General features: G+C 38.8%; 1 protein-coding gene across 4 annotated transcripts; it reads right to left on the reverse strand.

The window, feature by feature from the left end:
- Positions 1-853: 853 nt before the first annotated feature.
- On the reverse strand, positions 854-15,023 carry LOC123875394 (E3 SUMO-protein ligase PIAS3). 4 transcript variants are annotated; one of them, XM_045921201.1, is made up of 13 exons: positions 14,593-15,023; positions 12,142-12,293; positions 10,749-10,899; positions 9,932-10,062; positions 9,152-9,329; positions 8,851-8,952; positions 8,427-8,667; positions 7,657-7,891; positions 7,011-7,168; positions 6,256-6,459; positions 5,670-5,816; positions 4,901-4,991; positions 854-4,239 (listed from the first exon to the last, which is right to left on the reverse strand). In XM_045921201.1, exons 2-13 carry the CDS (start codon positions 12,264-12,266, stop codon positions 4,233-4,235), a joined length of 1,770 nt encoding a protein of 589 aa, XP_045777157.1. In that variant the 5' UTR covers positions 12,267-12,293; positions 14,593-15,023; the 3' UTR covers positions 854-4,232. The 4 variants fall into 4 exon arrangements, with proteins under 4 accessions (XP_045777157.1, XP_045777155.1, XP_045777158.1 ...); XM_045921199.1 differs by having other exon boundaries at positions 9,932-10,071; positions 14,593-15,021; XM_045921202.1 differs by lacking the exon at positions 12,142-12,293 and having other exon boundaries at positions 9,932-10,071; positions 14,593-15,018.
- Between the last annotated feature and the right edge of the window lie 1,449 nt (positions 15,024-16,472).

Consider the following 16,472-nt stretch of genomic DNA (forward strand, 5'->3'; position numbering starts at 1 on the left):
TCGTGTCCCCGGCCGCGAGGCTTGCACGCTGCGAGTGCGAGTGAGATGTCGCATTCTACATACTCGACGTTGAAAAGGGATGACAGAAGTTTTACGACCAGCACAAAAATGGAAGGGCTCATTACTGATTTTGACCGGAGACTTCCTCTGTTGCAGATTTTATTCACGAAATGACATTAGTGGTAGTAATAACAAGCGATCTGTCTCCGCTGCTACAAAGACTGTCCATTCTTCGTTCAATACCTACTTCTAGGACCATTATCACATTATCTTAGGTAGGTAGCCAATAATAATTAGGTGCACAAGGTTATTGACCTTCATATCGGGAGTTGTTCTCGCGTTTAAGAATTTTAAGTAGGTACGTACTTATCTCAAAAAAAGCCGCTGATAGCCTAATAGTTAAGACGGACGGCCTCCTAATCGGGGAATCCGGGGTCCGACCTCGGGCACGCCAGTATCACTTGCTACCACACTATCCACTCATGCATGTGCTCTAGCGGTGTAGGAAAACATCGTGAGGAAGCCTGCATAAGAAATCGCATTATCTCAAAGATGTGTGAAGTCTGCCAATCCGCACTTGGCCAGCGTGGTAAAAGATAGCCAAACCCTTGTCATTCTGAGAGAAGACCCGTGCTCAGTAGTGAGCCGGCGACAGTGGGTTGATTCAACGTAGTACCTATCTCAATCTAAACCAGATTAATTTCCACAGAAGTTTTTTTACGTTTTTTTAATTTTCAACTATAGCCGGCACAGTTATCGTTAACCGGCACAGAATAATATAATTACTATACGTATCCGGGACCGGACGAATTATAATAATGCTAAAATAAATATTATAAAAAAAACAACCTCAGCCTTATTCTCTTATTTAATTTATGATCAATTCAAATAATAAATTGTACAAAAAGACATGAATACATCAATAATAGAAATAATAAATAATTTTGCTTTGCGATGCCGAATACTTAGTTGGACATTATTCTTAATGAACATACTATACTATAATATTCCTAGTGTATAGGTGTTAATAGGATTGGTCGCGCCAGACGCGACAGTATTCGGAGGTAGGTGGCTCAGAATAAGAACAGCTGTATAATAGTGGAAAAATAACTAGTCCAATTTGAAATTGCAAGGCAACATGGCGGTTTACCCAGGTCATAGACTAAGGCCCAATTTCACCAAATAATCCTAAACAAGGCGTTAGCTTACGCTCAAAAATAACAGCGCTGTTGCAATTTCAAATTGGTCTACTCGTTTTGCGATCACTTTATTGTACAAAAGCAGAATCGCAATGCCCTTTTTATCTTTATTTATTTAGGGGGGGAAAGGAGGCTATGCGATTCTACCCTTGAAAAGTTGAAATAATATACCTAGTAGGACATCTTCAAACGTTGAAGTTGTAAGATTTTTCCAAGTTAGCCTAGATTTTTTTAAATTACTATTCTATATTTATCTTATTCTTTAGTTCTATTTGGAAATGTCGCAACCACTGACCTATACTAAACAAGTACGCTGGACCTGCGATTGCATACGTGTTTTTCAAGCAACTGGATTTTCGCCATTTTGGCACTGATAACAGCAGTGAGAATCATATGAGCGTAATCGGAATTAAATGTTTAAATGTTAGTGATGAGACATCTGTCAACATAGTATCTTCTTCTCTCTGGGCTGATTTCCGCACTTAAACGTTTCCGTCTGATGTGCATAAACATACAAGATAGTGTCAACACGATGACTATTTCATACGTCAATTTTAATTCCCGGTACGCTTGGTGGAGCGCTTTGAATTGACGCAAAAAATAACTGTCATTTTGTATGGCACACCTTTTCCAGTGTACTTGTCCATTTCCGTGCAAGTAAAGTAACATATCTTTAGTACCTACTATACAATTACACAATATATTCTATTTCTTACTAATAAATAAATTAGAGAAAAAAATTACTTACATAGTTAGGCACGCACAAATTAAAAAACTTGAAGACAATTTTTCACACACAATTCAAAACTTTCATTCTAAATATGTTAAGAAATAAATAAGTCATATTTTTTAAAGATCCTTTGAAGCTTTTTCTATAGTACAGCATCAATCACTTCTGATTAGCTAAAATAAAATTCTCTGGCTGAAATACCTACTCAGTTGCAGTCAGAACATTATTTTTACCAATCATAATGATAGCGATTGTAGCAATGTGATAATAATCACAATTTGACCTTGGCGCTTTGGGAGATCCCGGGTTCAATACTTGACACGGGCAATGGGGCACTTTTTAATTTTTAAATTGTTGCTGTCGTGCCAAGCGATTTTAGGCTTCCATACGATGCCTCGTAAAAACCGATAAGAGGTTTGGATTTAATAAAACTACCAACGCTTTCATCTGAGACTGCATCATCACTTACCACCAGGTGAGATCGTAGGCTAATTTGTAACAAAATAAAAAAATTATGCTCAGGTGGGCATGTAATAAAATTGATACTTTATGATGACAAGGCCTATATACTAACAAATTCATAAGATTGTTTCCTTGAAAGAAATGGAAAGAAAATTCATTTTTAAAACCGGTGATTCGGTTTCGATATTATTCCATATAATATAGTCAAACAAAACAAACACACTTAGATTCTTATTTGTTTCCGCAAACAGCTTTTTTTTTAAAGTGGCGTTATCTCATAAAAAAATATATTTAAATTGGTATTTATGTTAATGACAGGAGTTGTTGTTTCATATTTCATTTGCTTTCCTACATATGTAACACAAACAACATAGGTGTGTGATGTATAATAATATTATTTATTTCATTTATTCCATATTTACAATTCAAACAGTACAAATAGAAACTGAAGCAATAAAATCACTTGTGACAAAAAATTCACGAAAAATGCATTACATAATAATTGTCACTACATAATTTTGATTTTATTACAATACTCCTAAAATGAGGGTAGATGGGTATATAAGGATTTTTAATAATAGTCGTTCGAGTCACTGAATGACGTGTACGTAACTCCATAGACGTCGATGTACGTTGTGTACAAGATTCGTGCGTGCATGTGTGGATTCACCTTTAGGAACAAATGTATGAAGAACGTCATTTGACCCCGAATGCGCAGAACTCATTTTTTAGTATTTGGGGGCACGTAATCACATCACATTATACCTCCCGCATTGGTTTCTGCGCGTCTTTGTATAGTCTACCGCGCACACATATAAATCCTTTCTAAGGGCGCAAGCGCAATCATTTCCCGTGTTTTCACCTATGCCTCTAGAGCCGTACCGGTGTCTGTCATTATAGTTGTTCTTTTTCACGATGACCGCTTAGCCTTGCTTGTAGTAGTGAATGTACCGACAATCGTTAACCGCGTCGCGGTCTAAAGTGAGCGCCACGCACACTGTAACAATGTAGACGTGTGTATGTGTGATAGCCAAACGGTCTTCGTGAAATAGAACATCTGTACTTATTTATTATTAATTTAGTAGAAGCTAATTTTGTCATATTTCCAACGTAGTAACGTCACCTGAGTTTCCGCAATAAAATAACGCGAGCCGAACGCAACGTATGCGTGCCTCTAATTTAATGTGTAGGTCAGATCGAATGATTGTCACTGTTCTTTTAGATTCGCTCCTTTATTGACTACGAATTACAATATCTTTCTTTAAACTCTTATACAATGATGATATTAAAGCTTAATTTGCTATAATCCGCCAAACCAACGAAATCTGTATGGTACGCAGCACCCCACAAATTCCAACACCACTAGACGCGCGTTTCGCCCCGACACCGGAGCATCCTCAGGAGATGTAGACCTCACAATGTCAAATTGCAAAAGTCAAGTATCCAATGACGGTTTTTTTGGAACCATAACGCACACTAACACAGCAATACAATTCTTCTTCTTACAATTCATTTTTCTTGGTGAATCTGATAATGTCTTCTGATATACAAGGATATCCTTGTATATCATGGACTTCCGCAAAATAACGCCTGCTTCTATAATACATTTAAATGTCTTCTGATGCTGCTGACTGACTCGGCATGCTGACGTCATTCGGTTTTAGGCATTGAAAGTGCGTTGCGTTCGTCGCATGCAGCTGTAATCCGCGATCATTTTTATAAATCCAAGCTTTGAAGGTTGCTTAGGGTTGCAGAAGTGGTACTTCGGGATAGGAGGGCTCCTGTTCGTCTTCAGAAGAATGGCCGCTGGCATAGGAGGGGCGGCCACTCTTCTCCCTCAGTCAGTACCTGGACAGCAAAATCACTTTTTACTATGAGCTAGCTGCTAGAGATACTTCAAAGTTCAAACAGTTAGTCGACGGAGACCACTATAGACAGATAAATCATGTTGAGTAATAACCATAAGAGCATTATGGAGGAGAGATTATATAAACTGGCAGATTTTATTTTTAAATATCATTTTACTAGATGATGCCCGCGATTTGCTCTGCATCCGTTTCCGTTTTTAAAAAAATCCATAGGAAAAAAAGCAGTCTTCCAGCAAAATAGTAGCCCTGCGAGCTATCTCTGTATCAAATAGATGATGTCTGCGATTTACTCAAAGTGGGTTTAGTTTTTTAAAAATGCTGTGGGAACTCTTTGATTTTCAGGAACAAAAATATCCTATATTCTTTGTCAGACTGCAAGTTATCTCTGCGCCAAATGTCAAAACTGATGATGAACTGATGGGCCATGAAAAGCTAACACACAGACAGCAAATTCAAAAAAATAAAATAAAAGTAACTATAAGCTGTGTCTTGGACGATGGTACGGAACCCTTAGTGTGCGGGTTCGATTCACACTTGACCGGTTTTTCCCTTTTCATTTATCAAATAAAAATGCAGTTAGTAAGCATATGAATCTGTATTAAACGTTCTAAGTCGCATCACTGTCGCCGGGGTCAGGTTACCTCCTGTACGAGTCGTCGCGGTCCGCGTCGGCGTAGGGCGCCCAGTGCGACGACACGGGCTCGTCTTCCCGCTCCGTGTTGTTGCTGGTGCCTGCCACAAACAATTACTTCGTCAACAATCCCTTCGCCGGCTCACTACTGGGAGGTCTCATCACGCATCTCCGCTCAGAATAAGGAACAGTTTAGCCAGGCCACCACCTTGGCCACTACTGAGGATGGGTCTTCTCTTAGAATGAGAGAGTTTGTCCTATGCAGTTGGTAAGTTCCCAGTGTTGTTCTTCCCTTAAATGGTTGGCAGTCCCCGGGATAAGCCCTGGGAACTGCCACCCAATTCTGTCAGATAACCTTTCTGTGTGCCTGAGAGTTGTAGATCCCTTTTGGATACGTCCAGGGGGAGAGTTAACTATTACCCATTCATCACTGGCTGCCCCACCAGTTTTTCGTCAGTCCAGTATGGCGATGAGCGAGGGTGGAAAGCAAGCATTGCTCGCGCAGCTTTTGATGGGGAATGTCGAGAGAGAATCTAGCTACCTAAACCGTGCTGCCCTGGCCTCCAAGAGGACCTGTGGATGATGGACACGAGGCAGTCCGTCGCTCACAGTATGATCCTCGATTTTGTTTGTGTGCTGTGGCTCCGGCATTACTCTAACGGTGTTTGGGAGCAAGTAGTGTCCTAGTGGTAGTCTGCTTCGTCGTACATCCGCTAGCAAAACGACAAAGAATGGTGCGCGTATATGTGTGTGTCTTACAGAAAACAAAGTTAGCTTACAGTGTTCGCTGGTGGAGCGCGGTGAGGCTTCGTGCGCGGGCGCGTGCGAGGGTTGCGGAGACGCGGGCGCGGGTGGGGAGGGGCTGTCCAGCGAGATCACCGCGCCGCCGCCCGGCGACCGGTAGCCGCTCGATGATACCGCTTCCGCTGCAACAACACATGTTTATACTAAGTATTTCCAAAGGGACGTTAAAACCGATGATTATATCCTGAACGAGTACCCCCGCTCTAAAGCTCGACCACGTAGGTTACAGCTCGAGTTTGAGGTTGATGCAGAAAACATAATTTTGAACTGAAATTCTCTCTTTATGTTTGTAAACATTAACGACCAAGATATGGTCGGCTTTTACGTCAGTGTCATGAAGACAATAAGCAAAAAGCATTAAACGATTATTATTTATTGCCCTTACAACCAAGGTTATACAATATCTGTATGACAGCGTACTGCAAACGAGCGTGTTTGGCTAAAGGCATAATACACAGGCCTCAGCGATAGCGAGTCGGTAGAATTGATTGAGTTCACGCATCGTTCGTCCAATCAACTTGAAATTTTATATAGTTGATGTTGGCACTTGCGTAAACTTACCATTACTTGAGTTGTAGTTGTCCTCAGTCTTGGTGGGTGTCTCCACAGCTGGCGGGGTGCTCTTAGGCTGAGTGACTTTCCTCTTGAGAGGCAGTTCATCCTCCGAATCTGATGTGAGATCGACCAGTGTCTCGATCGCTTTGGGCGTTCTGGCGTCACCCACTGCCGCGCGTTTCGCATTGTTCCCATCTACTGGTATCACTTCTGTTTGAGAAATAGGTCCATATAAAATCACATATTAATAAATAATAACTGTTATTGATGTTACTGGTATGATATTGAAAAACTGAAGACTATGCAAAAATTACCCAAATCGATGGAAATGATGTCAAGAGTTCAAAAGTTACCTCAAATACAACGGTTGTCACAATGAGACAACAAGGTGTTCAGAAGGCATTCATTGAATATGACAACAAATGTTCACAAGTGATTCCTGTGTCATTTAATATGACAAATGTTCACAAGTAGTCAGGTATGACAAAAAGTAAGTCCTTTTATGACTGATAAAGTATTTGTAAGTTGTTTATCAGTTGTTGAATATACTTTCATATTCACAAGTAATTAAGAATGACAACAAGCGTTCACAAATAAATGAAAATTACAAGTGTTCACAAATTGCAGAAAATGATACAAGACATATTCACAGCTTGTTCCGACGTCATCATTTATGACAGGAAGTGGTCATATCGTGGGATATCAGACCAGTTGCCGTCTTTCTTCCATCTTCTTCTCTCGTCGACCTTCACAACACGTACCCAGGTCATCGGATATGAGTGTGACGGGCTCGGCCGCAGGCTGCGGTTGCGGCGCGCGGGCGGGCGGCGAGTGCGCAGACCAGTTGCCGTCCGCGTGCAGCTGGATCTCGTTGCACTCGCTCGCCAGCCGCGGCGACGTCAGCACTTCTTGGAAATACCTGATAAATAGTTACTCTTTTAGCGCACGATTCTTCTTCTCTCTGGGCTGGTTTCCGCACTTAAACGTTTCCGTCTGTTGTGCGTGCGTTGCCCCTTAGCGCACGATTAATCTGGCGATCTTTTGGCGAGCAACCGCCGAGTTTCTTGCTGGATCTTCTTGGTAGGAAGGCATTCCGAATCATAGTAGATTATTTTGACGATTCAAAAGCATTTGTAAAAGTTTATTTGTATAAAAATCTATTCTATTCCATTTGAAAATACTATTTTTTTTTACTACCTATGCCTAGTTATCATGAACTTGACCTAGCGTTAATCATCTTGATGACGACGCAGAATTTTTTGGGAGTGTTTTGTGAAATTAACTAAAAGTTTAGGGCTCACTACGCTAAGGCTCGCTCCAAATCATTCTTTTTGAGTCCAATAACGGCTGGCCGACACGGACACCACATGCGCATTTTGCCAAGGGGAAAAATGTGAGTATACCAACCCGTCCACCACTAGTGAGTCGTAGGGCGCCGGTCGGTCGCAGACGGGACACAGCCAGGTGGGTTTGCGCTCGTTCATCTGCAGGAACAGCGACGCGTCGAAGCACTGCAGGTGCGGACATGCGGCCGGCCGACACGGACATGACATGCGCATTTTTCCCAGGGGACACATTAGGGACACTCGCAATGATGTTGTGGCGATTTCACTGTCGTAGTCTTCAGATAATTTTTCTTTAACTGTAAACATTATAGTGTGATAAGTATTCAACCTGATACCAGAATAATAATATTATGTTATAATGCAACAAGAAAAAAAAAATTAAAAATAATTAATAATAAAATAATAAAAGCATTTTAATACTGTATATCTTAACTGTAACAATAAGCTCTTCCTCTGGAAAATTGTTATGCCCAGATACCAAGCTAGTTTGAGTGTTGAATCTTGGAAATTGTAAAAAACTTCGTTAGCGCGATTCAGGATGTATGGCGAAAGGCGCCACAGACGACAACTAGTATGTGTGGCAGTCTTCAATGACAACCATTTCGTATGTATTACAGTCATTTGTTGTTGTAATTAATAGCTGTAGAACTCTTTGTATGAAGCTCGAGTAGCGTCATCTAGTATCTGTATGTGTTGAACATTACAACACTATTAAAATTACCCCTGCACAACAATATCAACGAATTTAGCAAACACAGTTGCAAGCTAATATTTAACAAAATAAATTATATATTTTTGTTACATTATTGTGATTTAATTAATAGTACTTACTGAGTGATCTAGTATAATCTGGATTTTTGGTTCCCTTAGACTTTAATCTGACCAACAGTTCTGCAGAAGTAAGCTTTTTGACCATAAACACACTGAGAACGTATGCTCTTGTAAAATCTGCTGCCCAGGTTACGTGTATTGTGTTTGCCACTGTTGGTGATAATTTTACTAAAGACGAGATGTTCACGGGCCGAGGAGGTCGCTTTGGCTCTGGGGTTGGTTTGTTTGTTGGTATTGGATTCTGGAAAATAATTTTTTGTGTGACATAGAATATTTAGAATTGACACTTTCAAATAAAAAATTCTATATATTAACTTGGAAATAATAAAACTAAACGAAATTGCAGGCATCTGCTTACTATATTAATACAAAGGATAGGCTTTTAAGAATAGTGTATATTACAACAAGATGTCATAGTACTTACTGGTAATGGGCACATCTTATTATTAACTTTAACATTAACGCTAGGTGGGAAGTAGTCTTCTTGTTCGCATGAGGTTTCTAGCAGACAAAATCGTAACTGGGCCTGTAACAAAAAAGTAACATTATTTTTGGTGCACATAGCTTTTGCGCTGGTTGGTGGCTCAATGTATTGCGCGATTATCGTGCTAATGCTTATTGGAACAAACTCTTGAAGTTTATTTTAGGTCTATAATATCTTGACTGATACAACTATGAACGTGAGATGTTGATGCTTCAACTAGCTCGTTGTGAAATACACTGACCTGTACAACGTAGTCGAGCTTATTACTAGCGCCGACGATATCCTTGCCGGACGCGATCTCGGTGGCCTGCTGCGGCGTGAGGTGGAATATGAAGGTGCCCTCCTGCATGCGCCCCGCCTGCATCGGCATCATCGTCGAAGGCTTCATCAGCTCCGCAAGCACATCGTAGAAGGGTAACCTGAGCGTAGACCATAAATTAATAAGGTACTATTTGAGACTGTGAATGAAAAAACTTAAAATAAGAAGAGAGGGGATTTGATACAGTAGATTAGTTTAGTAACTGAATTAGAGTAGTTAGTGAGGGGCGTCTGGCCTGTTGTGACAGGCCATAACAATTGCAATTGTTAAGCAACCTTGAGCCGAGTCAGTAACTGGTGAGGTGACAGATTTTGGAGGTTTGAATTTTATCTTTTCATCATGTCATTGGTCCCAGGTAACAATTATTTATTATTGTCACTAACATCTGGTAATAACTGTATAGAACCTAAGAGTTGAAACCTAGTTCTTATAGTCGAAACTTGAGTTGTATTCGGAAGGATTTGGAGAATGAGATCACATTACTATTCCAAAAAACTTATATCACTATGTAATTGATGGAAAGCGGTCACGACCCGCAGCAATTAAGAATACGACAGAGGGAGAGAGAGGGGGCGGGAGATAGAGAAAGAGGGGGAGGGAGGAGAGATAGAGAAAGAGGGGGAAGGAGGAGGAGAGAGAGAGAGAGAGAGAGAGAGAGAGCGCAGCTATACAGAAAATACAGTAGCAAAGATATAAACAAACTTTTTGAACTTGACGTCCGGGTGCACGGGGAAGGGCGGCAGCGGCGCGGTGGGCGAGGGCGACGGCATGGGCGCGAGCGTGGCGCCGCCGCCGCTGTAGCCGTGGTACATGCCGCTGCCGTACATCGGGTTCTGGCGAGCCTGCGCGGTGCACACATTTTAACTGCTCCTTATACACTTGGCGTCGTAAAAACAACTCTGGACGATAACGACGTGGATGCATTCGCACATATTATATGGAACAACAGAAACCCTAGCGCTGGCTATACACGATAAAGTCTCCTGTCAAGTTTGCAGCGGACTTCAGCGTCCAGTAAAGTGGATTGTGTATGGACGCATCTTCAAGTTAACGTAACCTGCGCTTGTTAAGGTGGCTATAACATACAATCATGACAAGCCCACATGAGCAATCATTTCATACAAGCGTGCACAAATTGCCTAGGCTTCTCACTGCTTAAACGACGGACATGACCGACAACTGGCAAGCGTATGATTGCGCAAACTTGTAATGTGCATTCACATGTTCAATCATGCTTGCACGAATTCAAATTCAAATTATTTTTATTCAATTAAACTTTTACAAGTGCTTTTGAATCGTGAAATAATCTACCACTGGTTCGGAATGCTGTTCCTACCGAAGCTTGGCATGTTTGAGCCGCATAATGAAAATTCTATCAATCTCGCTTGCGTAAAATTATCTTACAGACGCTAAAGCATGCATGCACAAAATGATTGTTGATGCAGACATTTCGTATGGACAGTTTTCTGTACTTAACTGTTACACGTCATGTAGAGATCATAGTGACAATATATCTCACCGTAACAGGCATGTTTTGAGACCTTGAATCCTGAGGGTTTGGATTGTACCCGCTGACTGCGGGGTGCTGGTACATATTGCGCGAGTTCGGGATCGCGGGGGCCAGGGGGTCATTCCCTTGTGTCCCGCCGGATGGCAGCGCCTGGCTGTTCCTAGCGACCAAAGAGGTTGAACAAATTACAAAAATATACAATATTAGACTTCCTTTACACTTCCCACTGGATTGGAATGCCCTTCCGGCGTCTGTATTTCCTGCCATACTTAACCTAAATATCTTCATGACAAGAGTGAATAGAATAGGCATCTTCTGGTAAGCGTGCTCCAACTTAGACCTCATCATTGCTTTTTATCAAGCGTGATTGTCGTCAAGCGCAAGCTTATCTCGCATTAAATAAGCCGCACATTATCAGAAATCGTCCGACAGAAATATTCTGACACGCACTGAAATGCACTCTGCCCATACATTTTGTAATAGACCCTCAGACTGTCAGTTTTGTCCGAATCGGACTAATTTCTGATAATTTGCGGTCGGCTTAAGAGGTGCCTTAAAACATATTATTCGGGCCGGCAATAATAAAATCTGCATATTCAGCATTTATAAAGTAACTAAGCGCGAAATTCATTTGTGACTTAACATTCTTGGTGCGAAGGCGCCATGTAATTGTATCTGGTTATCTTAAGAAAATCAGGATCCTGTACAAAACATGGATTGAGGTAATAGGTGTGAATAGAAATACGGAATACCACCAGTCAAAAGACGCCGAATGGAAAATGCCGGCGCGAACAAAGACACCCGTTACATCTTACAGATATTATGAGATTATGACACTTCTGATACTTATCAATAAAGTAGAATAATACAAGACATGCACCTAAGGGCACCGTTCCATTGCTGCGCACGCTGTGACGTCCATTTGACAGGCTGCATGTACTGCAATAGATGATACCACCTACGCTCTCACAAAAAGCAAACGTAGTGCAGCAATGAACGGTCCTTAATTATTACCTAACGGTCATCAAAGTCACACTTTGCGGCTATGATGATGAATACACCGACACCGCAAGCTCCAGCAGACATGCATCAACATCCTTAGATTAACTGATGACTATAGGTCAAATCCCTTTCAGTTTCAATATAGCAACAACGAGATTGCCACTTTATTATTTTGGAATTATGGAGTGCAGTCGTTGCGCCCGCTTTGTAATATTGACATTTTATCTCAAGTTGTATCATTGGATTTTTTTTAAATTAATTTACCAATGATTGTATGGCTTTCATTAGTCAAATTCCGTTTTTTAACCAAAGATGAAATGTCAGGGTGATAGCTTATACTAAGGGTCATGCTAAAGAGCAGCTAGGCCAAACGCGTGAGGACTGAGGACAAGACACTTGCCTAGAAATGGTGCTCTTTTGCGACCGTTGCCTGATGTCATAGGCTTTTAGACGCGCGTCTCCATTTTCGGCAGGGGCGCTCTGGGCAGCGTTTCCTACCCTCGCTGAAGATCGTGTTTTAACCATTGTTGACAACCCAATGTCTCATGTCAACTGAAATTTAGGAGTCCGAAAACGGACAGAAATCACTATCAGTTACTCTCGAACTAACATTGACATTCTCTGGAAAATTTCTTGGACACGAGAAAAAGCCGCGCCTTCTTATTTCTCTTACCGCAGGAGGAGTTTGACAGGACTGGGGAGCTAGAGAACATCTGCAATCGAATATTTACCCATTCAGTCTACAATGGTTAAAACATGTCTTACAGCTTTTTACTAGGCAAACCACAAAAGTCCGAAAATGTAGATTTAGAGTCTGAGACAATACTGGCGGTCCCATGGATATAATATTGATACAGATTGAGTACTCCACTGCAGCTGTTGAGCTTGCTAAGGAGAGAAATCACATTAAAGAATTTAGATGAGAAGAAGTACTGGGATGACAGGAGTTGAGTAAGAGAAATAAGTGGATATCCTGTCGAGGAAATTTTCCAGGTACATATTTTCATTCACATGTTATTGATTAATTTGCAAAGTTAACAATTACAGTCTACAGGGAAGTAGGACCACCATAAATAATTATTTATTGTCAAACTACAAAAATTTCTCTGCAAGTTCTTGGCAATGAGGTAACTAAGTTTGATTTTCAAAAACTACAGTCAAACAGACATCAAAAAGGTGATAATATGAAACATAGTTACATAATAACTAATGAAATTACTAGTGCAAGAAAAAAATAAGTGATAAACATTAGACTTTTTAAATTAAATTATCATTTATTGATATTCTTTGATAAATTTAATTTTAGGATTAAAAATCATTTATCACTTACATTTTTGTGTCACTGCTTAGTAGATTTAAATTGCAATACAGTAAAACTTGGATAAAACCACTCAGTAGGCCACTCCACCCGAGAAAATATACCTATGGTGTAGTGGCTCATTCCATCACAGCATTTGTCTTATGAGACTCAAAATAGAAGAAAGGTGTTTATTAAATTTGAGACAGCAGCGCTGTTCGAGTTGTTGCACTTTGTTGTATTGTATATCACTAGTACATTTAAACATATTTGTCGAATGAGCCTTCTATACTGTATTAAGTATTCAGTGATAAAACATGCTTGTAGTGCTATTCTGTTTGTTACGCGCTTTTGCCTCCATCGTGAGTCCTAACGCCAACAGATACTTTAATATAGAATTAATACTTTATAATATTTTTAACACATCCTGCAAAGTTCCTGTGAAGTTTTCTACTGTTGTATTTGTATCTTTTTTTGTGACAAAATGTTTCAAATCAACTTTGAAACATTTCGTGGCCAACCTTTTAAAACCGTTTCTACTCATAATAAAGTGGGCTTTGCACTCAATCACATAAACAATGCCAGTTTTTCATTTTAGGGTTTGTATCTTCTTTAAGTTAACAACTAACCATCCCGCTTATGGTGCGTTTTGGTTCGGCCCACCCAAGAGAATTAACAAAGTTTTACTGTAGCCTATCTAGTTATAATTTATTCTAAAGCAATGAATAATTTTGAAATATAATTCAGCTTATAAATTTAAAAAATAAAATAGGACAGTTAGTGGCATAGAGATTCTTTTGGTGTCTCTGCTACTTAACAAACATTCAAATGGTTCATTTCTGCAATCAGCTGTTTGCAGGGTTGATACATTAGTTTTAAACAAATTCTTCAAGTCTTAATATGGGAGATATATTATGAGCACTTAAAGAACAAATCGGTCCTAACCTCAGCTTGCTGGGATGTTATTAACATTACCTATAGCAACTTGTATTTTAAAAATTTGTTTACTTATATTCTTCTTACTTATATTCTTAGAAAAAATTTGTTGCAAGTGGTAAAAACTTTAAAGGTACAATCTAAAATAGGTAATTGGTTACAATAATAATAATTATCTACGAGACAAACTTAATATTGGGTAAGTATATGAATAAATAATAAACAGTAGTTAGGTACTATGTAAATAAGTAGATATATTTTGTAAATAAAAATGAATGTGTACAAGTTACTTATTATAGACAATATACATGATAAGTCTGGGTCACTTAAAATATATATTTAGCTAACAATATAGGAATAAAACGCTGGAAACCCTAAAATTTCTAAGATTTCTAGAAACAATAATTTAGGTGTTTAAAGTAGAAACTTCTCAAAGGCACGTTTGAATAAGCCGGCGTCAATTTTTTTTTAATTGTATAGATTTATATTAACTTTAATACATTTAACTCTCACAAATTATACTATTATTCATACAAACAATTAGAAATGAATGTGTTTGAAATAAAACTAGAATTTAAAACAATATGGATGTCAGTGGAAATATTTGAATTTACTCACCATGATATTGCGTTCCCGTAGTCGTAGTATAGATTACGGTTACTCATATTAAATTTATTATAAAAACTAAAAAATGATTCTTAAATTCACCTATTTACGAAAGTTTATCACAAAACGCCATAACTTGACGCTTGTTGATCAACCTGCAGTCGCCACATTGGTTTTGAACTGATGGTTTTGGTTGAGGCATAGACAAAGTCAGACATTTTTTCGACACATGGAACTTTTGCACCGTTTAAAATTTAAATCATAAACATATTTTGAGTTTAAATTGTGATTTCATATTAAAATTAACTAGAAAAAACGTTTAAAATGAGTAAAACTCAGCAATAAATATTAAATACCCTTTATTTTGATTGAATTTTGTGACTTGTGGAAGGAGGACCATAAACAAGAGAATTATAACGTCACGTCCTTTTCCTCAATTAGGGTTGAACAAAAATTTATTTGTAGTATTAAAAAAAAACACCAAAATATGATAACTAGGCAAATCTATGCCAAACATGCATCGAAATGACTAAACTTATTAAGCGCACCAATGAGCAAACCTTAAATTATGGGATAAACGGCCACAAACATATTATTGTGTCCTTACGGCCAACGGTCACAAGAAAACTAATACCAATCTCTACCAGTAGGCAGTTACCTAAAGCTAGGAGTGTTTAATTTTTAAATCACTTTGAACTTTCATCACATTTCACACTAATCACATCACTTCACACTTAATATTATAAAGGCGAAAGTTTGTGTGTATGTGTGTGTGTATGTTTGTTACTCCTTCACGCAAAAACTACAGGACGGATTTGGCTGAAATTTGGAATGGAGATAATAATGATAATATCCAGGATTAGCACATAGGCTATTTTTTATCCCGGAAAATCAAAGAGTTCCCACGGGATTTCAAAAAACCTAAATCCACGCGGACGAAGTCGCGGGCCTCATCTAGTAGTTAATATATTTAAAAAATATATCGTAGTAGGTTTAAAAAAGATGAAACAAAAGGGAACTTTGTTACTAAAAGGTGCATGAGACTGGCCTGCCTGCGAAATTCAAAATTAATTTGGGTTTTCGCAATTTGTAAACTAATACCTACGACAAAGTAGGCTTATGGCATTTTAATTGCGCCAATGGCAGTATCATTCTCACAGGTTTATATAAAAATCATGTCTCATGTACCATAATATCTAATTAACTAGTATGATGTCAAAGTCGTAGGCCGCAGCAATAGCGGTGCAAAAACCAGAAGCTTCTTGGGTCACTCAAGTATCTAAACAACCGTAAATTAATAAAAACACCTGACTCCTGAGATTTTTAAAACATGTAGGTAACTAATCGATGTAGTTAACTACATTTCAAAATATTCGATAGGTGTAAAAACAAAGTTGTGTAGATACATAAACTTTCTGAAGCAACAATATTATGTATTAAATATCCGAACGCTGCGTTTAGAAAGTGTTTTATACCTACATTGATTCAACTAGTAGAATAATCAACTTTTTACAAATAATTTAATAGTTTAGTTTAGTTAATAAAAATATTAAGATAAATTAACACTTTTTTTGTAAGTAGTACATAAAAATTAATATAAATGTTTCTAAACGGTATTTACATTTATGGAAACGGAAACCATATGACATCGTAATAGGGTTGCCAAAAGCCTTTTTACTCTACAAAGGAGGAGGTTTTCAATTCGTGACGTGTTTTTACTATACAAGCTAGTAATGAAAACATTAAGTAGGTAACTACTTATTTATCTCAGTTATGATTAGATTTAAAGTAAAAGTATTATGAATTTATGAGCAACTAACTCGTTAGATTACATAGACCACAAGCAGGAGGGGACTCTCGGTTTGATCCTGAATCGACGAAATATCAAATGG

This window comes from Maniola jurtina, chromosome 20 (genome assembly GCF_905333055.1).
Source record: "Maniola jurtina chromosome 20, ilManJurt1.1, whole genome shotgun sequence".
NCBI classification, from domain to species: domain Eukaryota; kingdom Metazoa; phylum Arthropoda; class Insecta; order Lepidoptera; family Nymphalidae; genus Maniola; species Maniola jurtina.

What these genes read in the sequence shown, in the direction of transcription:
- LOC123875394 (XM_045921199.1), bottom strand. Translation starts at nt 12,266, where the DNA reads ATGGTTAAAACACGATCTTCAGCGAGGGTAGGAAACGCTGCCCAGAGC. An exon ending in CCGGACGTCAAGTTCAAAAA is followed by an intron (nt 9,330 to 9,931) that starts GTTTGTTTATAT and finishes GTCTACGCTCAG; the next exon opens with GTTACCCTTCTACGATGTGC. An exon ending in ATAAGATGTGCCCATTACCA is followed by an intron (nt 8,668 to 8,850) that starts GTAAGTACTATG and finishes ATTATTTTCCAG; the next exon opens with AATCCAATACCAACAAACAA.